Below are 16515 nucleotides of genomic sequence, written 5' to 3'. Positions count from 1 at the left end.
AAACTTGACCTGGGCTGACAGGAACACATCCCGAGGCTCGGGGAGAGGGAACACACTTCTCTCTGTCCCAGCATTCTGGAGGGAAACAACAACAACATCAGAGTGACAACATCAACAACAATATCCAGTGATGACAACAACAACAACATCACCAACAACAACAGCAATAACAATGTTGATCAACATTCTAGAATGGAAGCAAAAAGCTAATCCAGAATGACCAGAAATCTACCAAACCACCATAGATCAACCAAACCACCATAGACCAACCAAACCACCATAGACCAACCAAACCACCATAGATCAACCAAACCACCATAGATCAACCAAACCACCATAGATCAACCAAACCACCATAGACCAAACCAAACCACCAAACCACCATAGACCAACCAAAGACCACCAAACCAGATCTACCAAACCACCATAGATCAACCAAACCACCATAGACCAACCAAACCACCATAGATCTACCAAAAACCACCATAGATCAACCAAACCACCATAGACCAAACCAAAGATCCAAACCACCATAGACTAGACCAAAAACCACCATAGACCAACCAAACCACCATAGATCAACCAAACCACCATAGATCAACCAAACCACCATAGATCAACCAAACCACCATAGATCAACCAAACCACCATAGACCAACCAAACCACCATAGATCTAGACCCAAACCACCATAGACCAACCAAACCACCATAGACCAACAAACCACCATAGATCAACCAAACCACCATAGACCAACCAAACCACCATAGATCAACCAAACCACCATAGATCAACCAAACCACCATAGATAGATCAACCAAACCACCATAGATCTACCAAACCACCATAGATCAACCAAACCACCATAGACCAACCAAACCACCATAGATCTACCAAACCACCATAGATCAACCAAACCACCATAGACCAACCAAACCACCATAGACCAACCAAACCACCATAGATCAACCAAACCACCATAGATCAACCAAACCACCATAGATCAACCAAACCACCATAGACCAACCAAACCACCATAGATCAACCAAACCACCATAGACCAACCAAACCACCATAGACCAACCAAACCACCATAGATCAACCAAACCACCATAGACCAACCAAACCACCATAGATCAACCAAACCACCATAGATCAACCAAACCACCATAGACCAACCAAACCACCATAGACCAACCAAACCACCATAGACCAAACCACCATAGATCAAACCACCATAGACCAACCAAACCACCATAGACCAACCAAACCACCATAGATCAACCAAACCACCATAGACCAACCAAACCACCACAGATCAACCAAACCACCATAGATCAACCAAACCACCATAGATCAACCAAACCACCATAGACCAACCAAACCACCATAGATCAACCAAACCACCATAGATCAACCAAACCACCATAGACAAACCAAACCACCATAGACCAACTTTGTGTAAAAACATTCATCACAATAAAGTGACATTACCTCATCCAGATTGCGGAGATAGTATGATACCACGTAGTCGACCAGACTGATTCGATTGTCCTGAAACGAGCAAAGACACATCAGAACGACATCAAGCAGAAGGTTAAAAAACACAATGCACATAATCAAAGGAAAGATCACTGCAAACAAACTCCACATGTGTCTGTCTTCTGCCTCAGGAAGCCTAGTGGTTAGAGCAGGTAGCCTAGTGGTTAGAGCAGGTAGCCTAGTGGTTAGAGCAGGTAGCCTAGTGGTTAGAGTAGGTAGCCTAGTGGTTAGAGCAGGTAGCCTAGTGGTTAGAGCAGGTAGCCTAGTGGTTAGGTAGCCTAGTGGTTAGAGCAGGTAGCCTAGTGGTTAGAGCAGGTAGCCTAGTGGTTAGGTAGCAGGGTAGCCCTAGTGGTTAGAGCAGGTTAGTGGTTAGAGCAGGTAGCCTAGTGGTGGTTAGTGGTTAGAGCAGGTAGCCTAGTGGTTAGAGCAGGTAGCCTAGTGGTTAGAGCAGGTAGTCTAGTGGTTAGGTAGCCTAGTGGTTAGAGCAGGTAGCCTAGTGGTTAGAGCAGGTAGCTTAGTGGTTAGAGCAGGTAGCCTAGTGGTTAGAGCAGGTAGTCTAGTGGTTAGAGCAGGTAGCCTAGTGGTTAGAGCAGGTAGCCTAGTGGTTAGGTAGCCTAGTGGTTAGAGCAGGTAGCCTAGTGGTTAGGTAGCCTAGTGGTTAGAGTAGGTAGCCTAGTGGTTAGAGCAGGTAGCCTAGTGGTTAGAGCAGGTAGCCTAGTGGTTAGAGCAGGTAGCCTAGTGGTTAGAGCAGGTAGCCTAGTGGTTAGAGTAGGTAGCCTAGTGGTTAGAGCAGGTAGCCTAGTGGTTAGAGCAGGTAGACTAGTGGTTAGAGCATGTAGCCTAGTGGTTAGAGCAGGTAGCCTAGTGGTTAGGTAGCCTAGTGGTTAGAGCAGGTAGCCTAGTGGGTAGATCAGGTAGCCTAGTGGTTAGAGCAAGTAGTCTAGTGGTTAGGTAGCCTAGTGGTTAGAGCAGGTAGCCTAGTGATTAGAGCAGGTAGCCTAGTGGTTAGAGCAGGTAGTCTAGTGGTTAGGTAGCCTAGTGGTTAGAGCAGGAAACCTAGTGGTTAGAGCAGGTAGTCTAGTGGTTAGAGCAGGTAGCCTAGTGGTTAGAGCAGGTAGTCTAGTGGTTAGAGCAGGTAGCCTAGTGGTTAGAGCAGGTAGCCTAGTGGTTAGAGCAGGTAGCCTAGTGGTTAGAGCAGGTAGCCTAGTGGTTAGGTAGCCTAGTGGTTAGAGTAGGTAGCCTAGTGGTTAGAGCAGGTAGCCTAGTGGTTAGAGCAGGTAGCCTAGTGGTTAGAGCAGGTAGCCTAGTGGTTAGAGCAGGTAGCCTAGTGGTTAAAGCAGGTAGACTAGTGGTTAGAGCAGGTAGCCTAGTGGTTAGAGCAGGTAGTCTAGTGGTTAGGGCAGGTAGCCTAGTGGTTAGAGCAGGTAGCCTAGTGGTTAGAGCAGGTAGCCTAGTGGTTAGATAGCCTAGTGGTTAGAGAAGGTAGCCTAGTGGTTTAGAGGCAGGTAGCCTAGTGGTTAGAGCAGGTAGCCTAGTGGTTAGAGCAGGTAGCCTAGTGGTTAGAGCAGGTAGCCTAGTGGTTAGAGCAGGTAGCCTAGTGGTTAGAGCAGGTAGCCTAGTGGTTAGAGCAGGTAGACTAGTGGTTAGAGCAGGTAGCCTAGTGGTTAGAGCAGGTAGCCTAGTGGTTAGGTAGCCTAGTGGTTAGAGCAGGTACCCTAGTGGTTAGAGCAGGTAGCCTAGTGGTTAGAGCAGGTAGCCTAGTGGTTAAAGCAGGTAGCCTAGTGGTTAGAGCAGGTAGCCTAGTGGTTAGAGCAGGTAGCCTAGTGGTTAGAGCAGGTAGTCTAGTGGTTAGGTAGCCTAGTGGTTAGAGCAGGTAGCCTAGTGGTTAGAGCAGGTAGCCTAGTGGTTAGAGCAGGTAGCCTAGTGGTTAAAGCAGGAAGCCTAGTGGTTAGAGCAGGTAGTCTAGTGGTTAGAGCAGGTAGCCTAGTGGTTAGAGCAGGTAGTCTAGTGGTTAGAGCAGGTAGCCTAGTGGTTAGAGCAGGTAGCCTAGTGGTTAGAGCAGGTAGCCTAGTGGTTAGGTAGCCTAGTGGTTAGAGTAGGTAGCCTAGTGGTTAGAGCAGGTAGCCTAGTGGTTAGAGCAGGTAGCCTAGTGGTTAGAGCAAGTAGCCTAGTGGTTAGAGCAGGTAGCCTAGTGGTTAAAGGCAGGTAGGCTAGTGGTTAGAGCAGGTAGCCTAGTGGTTAGAGCAGGTAGCCTAGTGGTTAGAGCAGGTAGTCTAGTGGTTAGGGCAGGTAGCCTAGTGGTTAGGTAGCCTAGTGGTTAGAGCAGGTAGCCTAGTGGTTAGGTAGCCTAGTGGTTAGAGTAGGTAGCCTAGTGGTTAGAGCAGGTAGCCTAGTGGTTAGAGCAGGTAGTCTAGTGGTTAGGGCAGGTAGCCTAGTGGTTAGAGCAGGTAGCCTAGTGGTTAGAGCAGGTAGCCTAGTGGTTAGAGTAGGAAGCCTAGTGGTTAGAGCAGGTAGCCTAGTGGTTAGGTAGCCTAGTGGTTAGAGAAGGTAGCCTAGTGGTTAGAGCAGGTAGGCTAGTGGTTAGAGTAGGTAGCCTAGTGGTTAGAGCAGGTAGCCTAGTGGTTAGTCAGCCTAGTGGTTAGAGCAGGTAGCCTAGTGGTTAGAAGAGGTAGCCTAGTGGTTAGAAGAGGTAGCCTAGTGGTTAAGGCAGGTAGCCTAGTGGTTAGAGCAGGTAGCCTAGTGATTAGAGCAGGTAGCCTAGTGGTTAGAGCAGGAAGCCTAGTAGTTAGATCAGGAAGCCTAGTGGTTAGAGTAAGTAGCCTAGTGGTTAGAGCAGGTAGCCTAGTGGTTAGGTAGCCTAGTGGTTAGAGTAGATAGCCTAGTGGTTAGAGCAGATCGTCTAGTGGTTAGAGCAGGTAGCCTACTGGTTAGAGCGGGTAGCCTAGTGGTTAGAGCGTTGGGCCAGTAAATGAAAGTTTGCTAGATCAAATCCCTGAGCTGACAAAGGAAAATATCTGTCCTTCTGCCCCTGAACAAGACAGTTAACCCACTGTTCCTATGCCGTCATTGTAAATAAGAATTTGTTCTTAACTGACTTGCCTAGTTAAATAAAGGGAAAATTAAAAATGATGCTATTGGATGGTACTGGAGAGGAACAGCATTTAGCTGTGAATGTGTACAAGACAAACTAATAATTCAGCCTTGGTATGTGTGTATACTGGGGTTACAATGTACACTAATCTGATTGTACACCATTCTGTGATTATGATTGTCAGTCCAACACTTTAGCCATTACACCAAGGGGTTTGAACCTTTTTACATGAGGTTGTTAGGAATGATACTAAAGTCACTACAATACTGTAGAGTTGAGACTTCATTACCCTGCTCTTGACGTCTTTCAGTTTGGGCAGGATCTCCAGCCCGAAGCCGTCAGCCTGTCCTCTGGTCCTGTTGCCCCCGTTCATGTGGTTCCCCAGAGCTAGAACCAGACCCATTACTTCCCTCACACTGGAGGTCTCCAACAGATCCTACATTCAGAGATACCAAACTCCTGTTAACTTAGAGACTTTTGACTGCACTTCAGAACACTACAGATTCTTTTGAACAATGTGGTGTACAGTACACACGCTTCCTGTGGTTACTCTGTTACCGAGCCACCGAAATAGACCATGGAAATGAGGCCTGACACATAGGCTTGAATGTGTGTTTAAATGAGCACAGGAAGCTCCTCAATTCATCTGGTAGGGAATCGGGAATCTCTTAATATTCCTTATTATCTTGGAACTACCTTGCAGACGCGAGAGACGATGTCAACCTTCCGCTGTATGGAGGCGATGGCGTCTATGAAGACAGACTGGAAGATGATACATGAAGCTCTGCCTGGGAAGTCTGGTATCTGAGATAACTCATAGAGGAACCTAGAGACAACACAGGGAGACAGGAAGAAGACATGATGGAAGTTACATTCGAGTTTAACCGACGGTTACGGATGAAGAATTACCGTATAACCGACGGTTACGGATGTAGAATTACCGTATAACCGACGGTTACGGATGAAGAATTACCGTATAACCGTTGGTTACGGATGTAGAATTACCGTATAACCGACGGTTACAGATGAAGACCGTCTTGAAAATAAAATAACCATCATAACCGTTTAAGCTAAGCTTCCCCTAAAGTAAATTGAATTATATTTGCCAAAATTATAGAGCTTAAATACCCTATACAGAAATAAATACAATCATTCAAAATAGGCTACTACACCGGATCATTAGCTTCTTTAATAAAGAAACAGCTAAGCTGTTTATTGTGTTATATCACTTAGTCTGAAGGACTGGCAATTTGGACCGCGAATGGCAAATACCAAATAGATGATTGTTGAGTCACTGAAAAGTAGAGAAGCCCAGCCAGGCATATCGCAATATTTTAAAATACAATCGCGGGAAAACATAGTTGGGAAAGCAAATGGCTCCTGCTGTAAAGAGATGACAATGAAAGGACTTCAATCTGTATTTAACTTGTCAACATTCTCAACTTAATGAACAGTAGCCTGACTTACTGGCACCAGCAGAGAGCACCAGCCATATCCCTGGTGAGTGGACATCTTCACTGTCTTATTGGCACCAGCCATATCCCTGGTGAGTGGACATCTTCACTGTCTTATTGGCACCAGCCATATCCCTGGTGAGTGGACATCTTCACTGTCTTATTGGCACCAGCCATATCCCTGGTGAGTGGACATCTTCACTGTCTTATTGGCACCAGCCATATCCCTGGTGAGTGGACATCTTCACTGTCTTCATCATTGTTGGCTCAGTGCCCCTTGAAGATTTGTTTTTGGATAATAATATTCTCCTCCAGGTGAGATGGACATCAATTTGTATTTGTGTCTCCCCTTCACATATGTATTTATTTGACCTTTATTTAACTACACAAGTGGGATTTGAACTTGCAACCTTCCAGTTCCTAGTCCAACGCTCTAACCACTAGGCCACCCCGCCACCCCATATACTAATTATATGGATCCGACAACATCCTTTCTATTGATCTGTGGGTCAGTGTCAGCAGAGTAGGCTACCCAGAGTAGGCTACCCAGAGTAGTCTACCCAGAGTAGGCTACCCTGAGTAGGCTACCCTGTCAAATGATTCCACTATTGTCTCCAGTCATATCAACTACAGAAGAATTGCATGAAATGTGTTTAGAAAAAGGGCACATTTTTCCCATGCAAAGAAAGGAGAAGAAACATATGTGATATAGCTTAGACCTACTCTACGTCACCAGGTGCTGCATTGAACAGTAAATTAGATATTTTATTAGCCTAATTTATGACTATCCAATCTGTTCATCACATTAGGAATAGTAAGCTACACTATATATACACAAAAGTATGTGGACACCCCTTCAAATTAGTGGATTCGGCTATTTCAGCCACATCCGTTGCTGACGGGTGAATAAAATCGAGCACACAAGAACTGTTCGTCTGGAGCTTCATGAAAAGGGTTTCCATGGCCGAGCAGCTGCACACGAGCCTAAGATCACCATGCGCAATGCCAAGCAACCAACATCTAGTGGAAAGCCTTCACTGATAAGTGGAGGCTGTTATAGCAGCAAAGAAGGGGACCAACTCCATATTAATACCAATAATTTTCGAATGAGATGTTTGACGATTAGGTGTCCACATACTTTTGATCATGTGGTATATCTTACATGCAGTAATTCTGCAAATGCAAGGATGCATAGAATGCTTTAATTATGATTTTTTTGTTGGTGAACCGTTGTGCCGTCTATGCTGCCTGGTACTGTGTGGCAATTATTTTCATGGTCAAATAAAATTTTCATTCAAATGATGCCAACTGATGTGGCTCATGAAATTAAATGTATATTTTGGAATGTCAGTTGAGTTTAACCAACAAATCACAGCACATATTGATTGGTACACTTCCTACTTTTACTTCCTACTTTACCGTTTTGTTCCAATGCATACACTTACAATCAAATCAAATGTTATTTGTGGTGGGAGATGGTGCCTTGACGTGGAGATGGTGCCTTGACGTGGAGATGATGCTTTGAGGTGGAGATGGTACCTTGATGTGGAAATGGTTCCTTGAGGTGGAGAAGGTGCCTTGAGGTGGAGATGGTGCCTTGATGTGGAGATGGTGCTTTGAGGTGGAGATGGTGCTTTGAGGTGGAGATGGTGCTTTGAGGTGGAGATGGTGTCTTGACGTGGAAATGGTGTCTTGACGTGGAGATTGTGCTTTGAGGTGGAGATGGTGCTTTGAGGTGGAGATGGTGTCTTGAGGTGGAGCTACTCACAAGGTTTTCCCCAGCTATCACCCTCCACAGAAAGTTAAAAAGGTGATGAGAAGGGAAAGGAGAACACTCACTGTTCAGGTTTGTCCAGCAACTTGATCAGTTCCTCCTCTGAAGTGTGGTAGTGTCTCGTTATCTGCGCCAGCTCATCGGGCTGGGCTCTCTGGTAGGGCATCAAACAACACTTAACAAACTGAAGAGAGCTCAAAAGGCAAAAAAAAAGGACAAGACAAGAGTGGTACTCACATTTTCATATAAGGCCTGGATGGTTTCCATGTCCACGATGGAGTTGTCCACCATCAGCACAGCTACAGGAGTAAACAGGTTCTTTTTACTAGGCAAGTCAGTTAAGAAAAAATTCTTATTTTCAATGACAGCCTAGGAACAGTGGGTTAACTGCCTGTTCAAGGAATGAACAACAGATTTTGTACCTTGTCAGCTTGGGGATTTGAACTTGCAACCTTTTGGTTACTAATCCAATGCTCTAACCACTAGGCTACACTGCCGCCCCAATTGAGTCATGAGCGAAGGTAGTGCATGGATGGATACACAGTATACAGTGAATTGCATCTCTACCGGCCTGTGGGGTCACATAAGGGTATTTCTACGACTGGCGGGAGGCTGTAGGTGTAATTGTAAGATTTTTTTCGCACAAAAAACTGAAGCCAACTCTCCTACACGATTCCCAAAGGTGTACTTTCACAGAGCTGAAATCCAACATGACTGGATCCGATTAAACATTTCAACAGAACATGGATGTTTCCCTGTTCTTAAAGTTGCTGCTGAAACCGATATATCTATGATATCCCAGTGGACAAGGTCTGTCTCCACATGATCAATGTTGGGCTGGTGAGAGGTGTGTGAGGTCCAGATGCGGGCGCGTGCGCACACACACACACACACACACACACACACACACACACACACACACACACACACACACACACACACACAAACACCAAATCTAAAACTCTCCACTTCTGGGAAACTAATTGCTCCCTGCCACAGAAACCAAAGAGACCCACAGTGTAGATTCCTTCCCCTTAAGGTACTGTCTTTCCCAATTCAAATGGTAACTCAGAATCTGTTCCAAATGGCACACTATTCCCTATATAGTGTGCACTGCCTGGCCAGGGTCAAAAGCAGTGCACTTCAGTGCATTTGGGAAGTATTCAGACCTCTTGACTTGTTCCACATTTTGTTACGTTACAGCCATATTCTAAAATGGATTAAATGTTTTTTTTCCCTCTCATCTATCTATACACAATACCCCATAATGACATCATAATACCCCATAATGACATCATAATACCCCATAATGACATCATAATACCCCATAATGAAAAAGCAAAAACAGGTTTTTAACACTTTTTGCAAATGTATTCAAAATAAAAAACTGAAATATCACATTTACGTCAGTATTCAGACACTTTACTCAGTACTTTGTTGAAGCACCTTTGGCAGCAATTACAGCCTCGAGTCTTCTTGGGTATGACGCTACAAGCTTGGCACACCTGAATTTGGGTAGTTTCTCCCATTTTTCTCTGCAGATTCCCTGAAGCTCTGTCTGGATGGGGAGCTTCACTGCACTGTTATTTTCAGGTTTCTCCAGAGATATTCGATCGGGTTCAAGTCTGGACTGGCTGGGTCACTCAAGGACATTCAGGGTCCCGAAGCCACTCTTGTATTGTCTTGTTGTCTTGGCTGTGTGATTATGGTTGTTGTCCTGTTGGAAGGTGAACCTTCGCCCCAGTCTGAGGTCCAGAGCGCTCTGGAGCAGGTTTTCATCAAGGATCTCTCTGTACTTTTCTCCGTTCATCTTTCCCTCGATCCTGACTAGTCTCCCAGTCCCTGCCACTGAAAAACGTCCCCACAGCATGATGCTGCCACCACCATGGTTCACCGTAGGGATGGTGCCAGGTTACCTCCAGACAAGCTTGGCATTCAGGCCAAAGACTGCAATCTTGGTTTCATCAGACCAGAGAATCTTGTTTCTCACGATCTGAGTCCTTTAGGTGCCTTTTTGGCAAACTCCAAGCAGGCTGTCATGTGCCTTTTCCTGAGTAGTGGCTTCCATCTAGCCATTCTACCATAAAGTCCTGATTGGTGTAGTGCTGCAGAGATGGTCGTCCTTCTGGAATATTCTCCCATCGCCAAAGAGGAACTCTGGAGCTCTGTCAGAGTGACCATTGGGTTCTTTATCACCTCCCTGAGCATGGCCCTTCTCCCCCGATTGCTCAGTTTGGCCAGGTGGCCAGGTCTAGGAAGAGTCTTGGTGGTTCCAAACTTCTTCCATTTTAGAAAGATGGAGGCCATTGTGTTCTTGGGGACCTTCAATGCTGCAGACATTTTTGGTACCCTTCCCGAAATTCCTGTCTCGGATCTCTACGGACAATTCCTCTGACCTCATGGCTTGGTTTATGCTCTGACAAGCACTGTCAACTGTGGGACATTACATAGACAGGTGTGTGATTTTCCAAATCCTGTCCAATCAATTGAATTCACAACAATTAAGTTATAGAAACATCTCAAGTATGATCAATGCAGGATGCACCTGAGCTCAATTTCGAGTCTTTTAACAAATGTCTGAATAGTTATGTAAATATGGTATTTCTGTTTAAATAAATATTAAAAACTGTTCGCTTTGTCATTATGGGGTATTGTCTGTATATTGATGTGGAAAAACATTTATTTAATTAATTTTAGACCAAAGCTGTAATGTAACAAAATGTGGACAATGTCAAGGGGTCTGAAAACTTTCCGAATGCGCTGTTTATCCTGATGTTTCACTTGGTCTGACTAGATCAGATATGACAGTATTACAGTACAGCTGAATGGAGATTTGGTGGTGGTTGGAGTTAGGCCCTGTCTGTCTGTCTGTCTGTCTGTCTGTCTGTCTGTCTGTCTGTCTGTCTGTCTGTTTGAAGTCAGATACAGGGTAGAGGGGTCCAGAGTCAGACTTTAAGTTGTGGTTCAGATGACTCACTTGGTTGGAACATAGACTAGTGCTTGAGTGTGGGTTTGAGTCCTACACAGACCACACATATTGAATATTCTGTATGTGTAAACTGCTACTTGTGTCATCTTAGATTAAGTTGTGGGTTCGCATCCTACATGTGCCACATAGACATGTAGCTACTATTTATGTAATAGTTTTGGATAAAGGCCTCTATAGAATCTCTAAAATTACGTTTTTAAAAAAGAGGGTGGAGAGACTATGCACCCTTCTTCTCAGAGATGATTTTAGGTACATAGTACATGCCAGGGTTTTCAAACCTCACCTCAGGGACGCCAGACATGTCACAATGTTGCTGTAAACCTGAAAAGCTCACCTGATTCACCTAATCAAGGGCTTGATAATGCCACTCACCTTGCTGTATGTCATTCATCTCCAGGTGCAGACTAGAGATGAGTATCCCTACAGCCTGGGAACGCTTCCCATCCAGCAGCTTGATGACCTGACCAGGGAGAAGAGGACAACACTGTCACCATGACAGCAGTAGAGCTCAACTGACCATCAGATTAGGTAAGAGGAAGGGAGGTGGACTAATGGAAGACTAATGAAGGGGTTGATCATTAATGGAGACCAGAGCCTCTCTCTCTTTCTCCTCTCTCTCTCCTTTCTCTCTCTCCTCTATCTCCACCCCCTCTCTTTCTCTCTCACTCCCTGATGGAGACCAGAGCCTCTCTCTCCTCTCCCTCAACCCCCTCTGTATTTCTCCCTTTCTCTTGTCTCCCCCTTCCTCTCTCTCTCTCTCTCTCTCTCTCTCTCTCTCTCTCTCTCCCCCTCCTCTCTCCACCTCCTCTCTCTTTCTATCTTTCTCTTGTCTCCCCCTCCCTCCACCCCTTGCTTTCTCTAGTCTCCCCCTTACTCTCTCTCTCTCTCTCTCTCCTCTCTCTCCACCTCCTCTCTCTTTCTATCTCTCCCTCTCTCCACCTCTCTCTCTCTCTCTCTCTCTCTCTCTCTGTCTCTCCACCTCCCCTCTCTCTCTCTCTCTCTCTCCTGTCTCTCCACCTCCTCTCTCTCTCTCTCTCTCTCTCTCTCTCCACCTCCCCCCTCTCCTCTCTCTCTCTCTCTCTCTCCTCTCTCTCCACCTCCTCTCTCTCTCACCTCCCCCTCTCTCTCTCTCTCTCTCTCTCTCTCTCTCTCTCTCTCTCTCTCTCTCTCTCTCTCTCTCTCTCTCTCTCTCTCTCACTCTCTCTCTCTCTCTCTCTCTCTCTCTCTCTCTCTCTCTCTCTCTCTCTCTCTCTCTCTCTCCTCTCTCTTTCTCTCTCTCTCTCTCTCTCTCTCTCCTCCTCTCTCTCTCTCTCTCTCTCTCTCTCTCTCTCTCTCTCTCTCTCTCTCTCTCCTCTCTCTCTCTCTCTCTCTCTCTCTACCCATCTCTCATCTGACTCTCTCTCCACCTCCTCTCTCTCTCTCTCTTCATCATGGCTGACTATACTATAGATAGATGACCATGGAGACTTCTCATCTGACTATACTCTGGTGACTTCATCATGGCTGACTATAGATAGATGACCATGGAGACTTCATCATCTGACTATACTCCATGGTGACTCATCATGGCTGACTATAGATAGATGACCATGGAGACTTCATCATGGCTGACTCTCCATCTTCTCATGGCTGACTATAGATAGATGACTCTCATCATGGCTCTCCATCTTCATCATCATGGATGACCATACTATAGATAGATGACCATGGAGACTTCATCATGGCTGACTATGGATAGATGACCATGGTGACTTCATCATGGCTGACTATACTATAGATAGATGACCATGGAGACTTCATCATGGCTGACTATAGATAGATGACCATAGTGACTTCATCATGGCTGACTATAGATAGATGACCATGGAGACTTCATCATGGCTGACTATACTATAGATAGATGACCATGGTGACTTCATCATGGCTGACTATACTGTAGATAGATGACCATGGTGACGTCATCATGGCTGACTATACTATAGATAGATGACCATGGAGACTTCATCATGGCTGACTATAGATAGATGACCATGGAGACTTCATCATGGCTGACTATACTGTTCAGATAGATGACCATGGAGACTTCATCATGGCTGACTATACTATAGATAGATGACCATGGAGACTTCATCATGGCTGACTATACTATAGATAGATGACCATGGTGACTTCATCATGGCTGACTATAGATAGATGACCATGGTGACTTCATCATGGCTGACTATAGATAGATGACCATGGAGACTTCATCATGGCTGACTATAGATAGATGACCATAGTGACTTCATCATGGCTGACTATAGATAGATGACCATAGTGACTTCATCATGGCTGACTATACTATAGATAGATGACCATGGTGACTTCCATAGTGACTTCATCATGGCTGACTATAGATAGATGACCATGGAGACTTCATCATGGCTGACTATAGATAGATGACCATAGTGACTTCATCATGGCTGACTATAGATAGAAGACCATGGAGACTTCATCATGGCTGACTATAGATAGATGACCATAGTGACTTCATCATGGCTGACTATAGATAGAACATAATGAAGACTTCATAAACTCATTTTTAAACAAGCATTTTCTGATCAGGTTTCTGGAACAAAAGTTATACAATTACTTCACATCAAGAACTATCATGTTCATTCGAGGAGCAAATGCACAGACATGTTTTGGCATCCAGAAATAAAACATGAATACATTATATTTTGGACTAGAACCATAGCTTCAGCTAGCCTGGGAATCCAAACTGAATTCATAGTTAATTTAATGAAGACATTAAACAATAGTGAAACTGAATTCCATGTGAATTTCCAGGCTACATTTCAGCAACTGTAAATCCAGACATCAGTCCCCTCTAGAGGTCAACAGACACATTGTCACTCCATATTGTGCTACATAGGGAAAGCGGAAACCTGGTGAGCTGCACAACTGAATTCACTCACCTGAAATGTGTCTTTCACATTTAAACCAACCCCAATGAATCAGAGAGGAGCCTCACAGTACCTTCTTGGCCTTGGCTTTCTTCTCATAGGCCTCTGACAGAGGTTTTTTCTTGGTCTGCAAGGTGGTCTTGGAGAACAGATCTTCAAACTCTGTGGTGTTGATGATGTCTGGTTCCACAAGAGAGTTCCACAGTGTGTCCTTACTGAGAAAGAGAGAGAGAGAGAGAGAGAGGTAGAGAAAGAGAGGTGGAGAGAGTGGTAGAGAGAGAGTGGTAGAGAGACGTGGAGAGAGCGATAGAGAGAGAGAGTGATAGAGAGAAAGAAAGAGAGGGAGAGAGAAAGAGAGGGAGAGAGAGAGATAGAGAGAGAAAGAGGGAGAGAGGGAGAGAGAAAGAGAGGGAGAGAGAGAGAGAGAGAGAGAGAGAGAGAGAGAGAGGGAGTGATAAAAAGAGAGGAATATACCAGGTCTGAGGTCATCTGCCTTTGGCCAAAAGAGCAGGTACCCAGACTTCATCAAAGAAATTGGAAATACAGACATTGTCATCCTACAAGAAACATGGTATGAAGGAGACGGACCCACTGGTTGACCTCTAGGTTACAGAGATCTGGTGGTCACAGCCACCAAACTACCAGGTGTGAAACAGGGAAGAGACTCAGGGGGTATGCTAACTTGGTATAGAGCAGACCTAACTCACTCCATTAAATTAGTCAAAACAGGAACATTTTACATTTGGCTAGAAATTAAGATGGATATGATCTCAACAGGGAAAAATGGCCTCATGTGTGATACCTATATCCCCCACTAGCATCCCCATACTTTAACAATGACAGCTTCTCCATCCTAGAATGGGAGATTAACAATTTCCAGCCCCAGAGCCATGTACTAGTCTGTGGCGACCTACTGTAAATGCCAGAACTGGACAAGAATCTGACTTTGAGGGGACTCCTACGGTATGTACACCTATAGCTCATCTCTTGGCAGTAGGCTACTTTATAAACTGATCTCAACCCAGAGCGTCAGTCAGCCAGTCCACTGATACCCCTATCAGATCACAGCAAAATCACACTCTACTTGAAAAGAGCTATGCTCAATCATGAGACATCAAAGCCAGGGGAACTTAATAATATTAAGAAATGTTATAGATGGAAGGAAAGTAGTGTGGAAACATACCAAAAAACAATTAGGCAACAACAAATTCAATCCATTCTAGACAATTTCCTGGACAAAATGTTTCACTGTAATAGTGAAGGTGTAAACTTAGCAGTAGAAAACCTAAACAGTATATTTGACCTCTCAGCTTCCCTATTAAATCTAGAAATTCCAAGCTAAACAACCTAAGAAAATGAACAACAATGACAAATGGTTTGATGAAGAATGCAAAAACCTAAGAAAGAAATTGAGAAACCTATCCAACCAAAACATAGAGACACAGAAAACCTGAGTCTACGCATTCACTATGGTGAATCACTAAAACATAACAGAAATACACTACGGAAAAAGAATGAACAGCATGTCAGAATTCAGGTCAATGTAATTGAAGAATCTATAGAATCTAACCACTTCTGGGAAAATGTGAAAACACTAAACAAACAACACGAATAGCTATCTATCCAAAACAGAGATGTATGGGTAAACCACTTCTCCAATCTATTTGGATATATAACAAAGACCAAACAGCAAAAGCATATACATGATCAAATTAAAATCTTAGAATCAACTATTAAAGACGACCAGAATCCACTGGTTTCTACAATTTCATTGAATGAACTACAGGAAAAAATACAAACTCTCCAACCCAAAAAGGCCTGTGTTGTTGATGAAATTATAAAAAATACAGACAACAAATTCCAATTGGCAATAGTTAAACTCTTTAACATCATCCTCAGCTCTGGCATCTTCCCCAATATTTGGAACCAAGGACTGATCACTCCAATCCACAAAAGTGGAAACAAATTTGACCCCAATAACTACTGTGGGATATGCATCAACAGCAACCTTGGGGAAATCCTCTGCATTGTCATTAAGCAAATGTCAAATTGGCATTTTACCAAATTACCGTACAACAGACCATGTATTCACCCTGCGCACCCTAATTGACACACAGACAAATCAAAACAAAGGCAAAGTCTTCTCATGCTTTGTTGATTTCACAAAAGCTTTCGACTCAATTTGCCATGAGGGTCTGCTATACAAATTGATGGAAAGTGGTGTTGGGGGGAAAAACATACAACATTATAAAATCAATTAATCAATCAATCAATGTGATTAAAACTGTCAAAAGAAAAACACTTCTTTCCACCGTGCGGGGGGGTGAGACAGGGATGCAGCTTAAGCCCCACCCTCTTCAATATACACTACCGTTCAAAAGTTTGGCGTCACTTAGAAATTGCCTTGTTTTTGAAAGAAAAGCACATTTGTTTGTCCATTAAAATAACATCAAATTGATAAAAAAATACAGTGTAGACACTTAATGTTGTAAATGACTATTGTAGCTGGAAACAGCTGATTTTTTAATGAAACATCTACATAGGCGTACAGAGGCCCATTATCAGCAACCATCACTCCTGTGTTCCACTGGCACATTGTGTTAGCTAATCCAAGTTGATCATTTTAAAAGACTAATTGATCATTAGAAATCCCTTTTACAATTATGTTAGCACAGCTTAAAACTGTTGTTCTGATTAAAGAAGGAAAACGTTGCCTTCTTT

The 16515-nt window shown here is 44.1% G+C and overlaps 1 protein-coding gene across 2 annotated transcripts in view; it reads right to left on the bottom strand.

The window, feature by feature from the left end:
• The window catches only part of LOC112235639 (formin-like), a 56071-nt gene that overhangs the window by 12876 nt on the left and 26680 nt on the right, over positions 1 to 16515 (bottom strand). The window contains exons 5-12 of one of the 2 annotated variants that reach the window (XM_042319173.1): positions 13868 to 14009; positions 11222 to 11309; positions 8098 to 8159; positions 7926 to 8014; positions 5329 to 5458; positions 4922 to 5068; positions 1494 to 1553; positions 1 to 75 (exon numbers count right to left, since the gene is read on the bottom strand). The exon at positions 1 to 75 is cut by the window's left edge and continues 46 nt beyond it. In XM_042319173.1, coding sequence (XP_042175107.1) covers positions 1 to 75; positions 1494 to 1553; positions 4922 to 5068; positions 5329 to 5458; positions 7926 to 8014; positions 8098 to 8159; positions 11222 to 11309; positions 13868 to 14009 — 793 coding nt within the window. Of the gene's footprint in view, positions 76 to 1493; positions 1554 to 4921; positions 5069 to 5328; positions 5459 to 7925; positions 8015 to 8097; positions 8160 to 11221; positions 11310 to 13867; positions 14010 to 16515 lie in introns of those variants that run through there. The other variant, XM_042319174.1, reaches the window with a different exon arrangement.

This window comes from Oncorhynchus tshawytscha, unplaced genomic scaffold, assembly GCF_018296145.1.
Source record: "Oncorhynchus tshawytscha isolate Ot180627B unplaced genomic scaffold, Otsh_v2.0 Un_contig_388_pilon_pilon, whole genome shotgun sequence".
NCBI classification, from domain to species: domain Eukaryota; kingdom Metazoa; phylum Chordata; class Actinopteri; order Salmoniformes; family Salmonidae; genus Oncorhynchus; species Oncorhynchus tshawytscha.
This window is presented reverse-complemented; position numbering and strand designations above follow the sequence as displayed.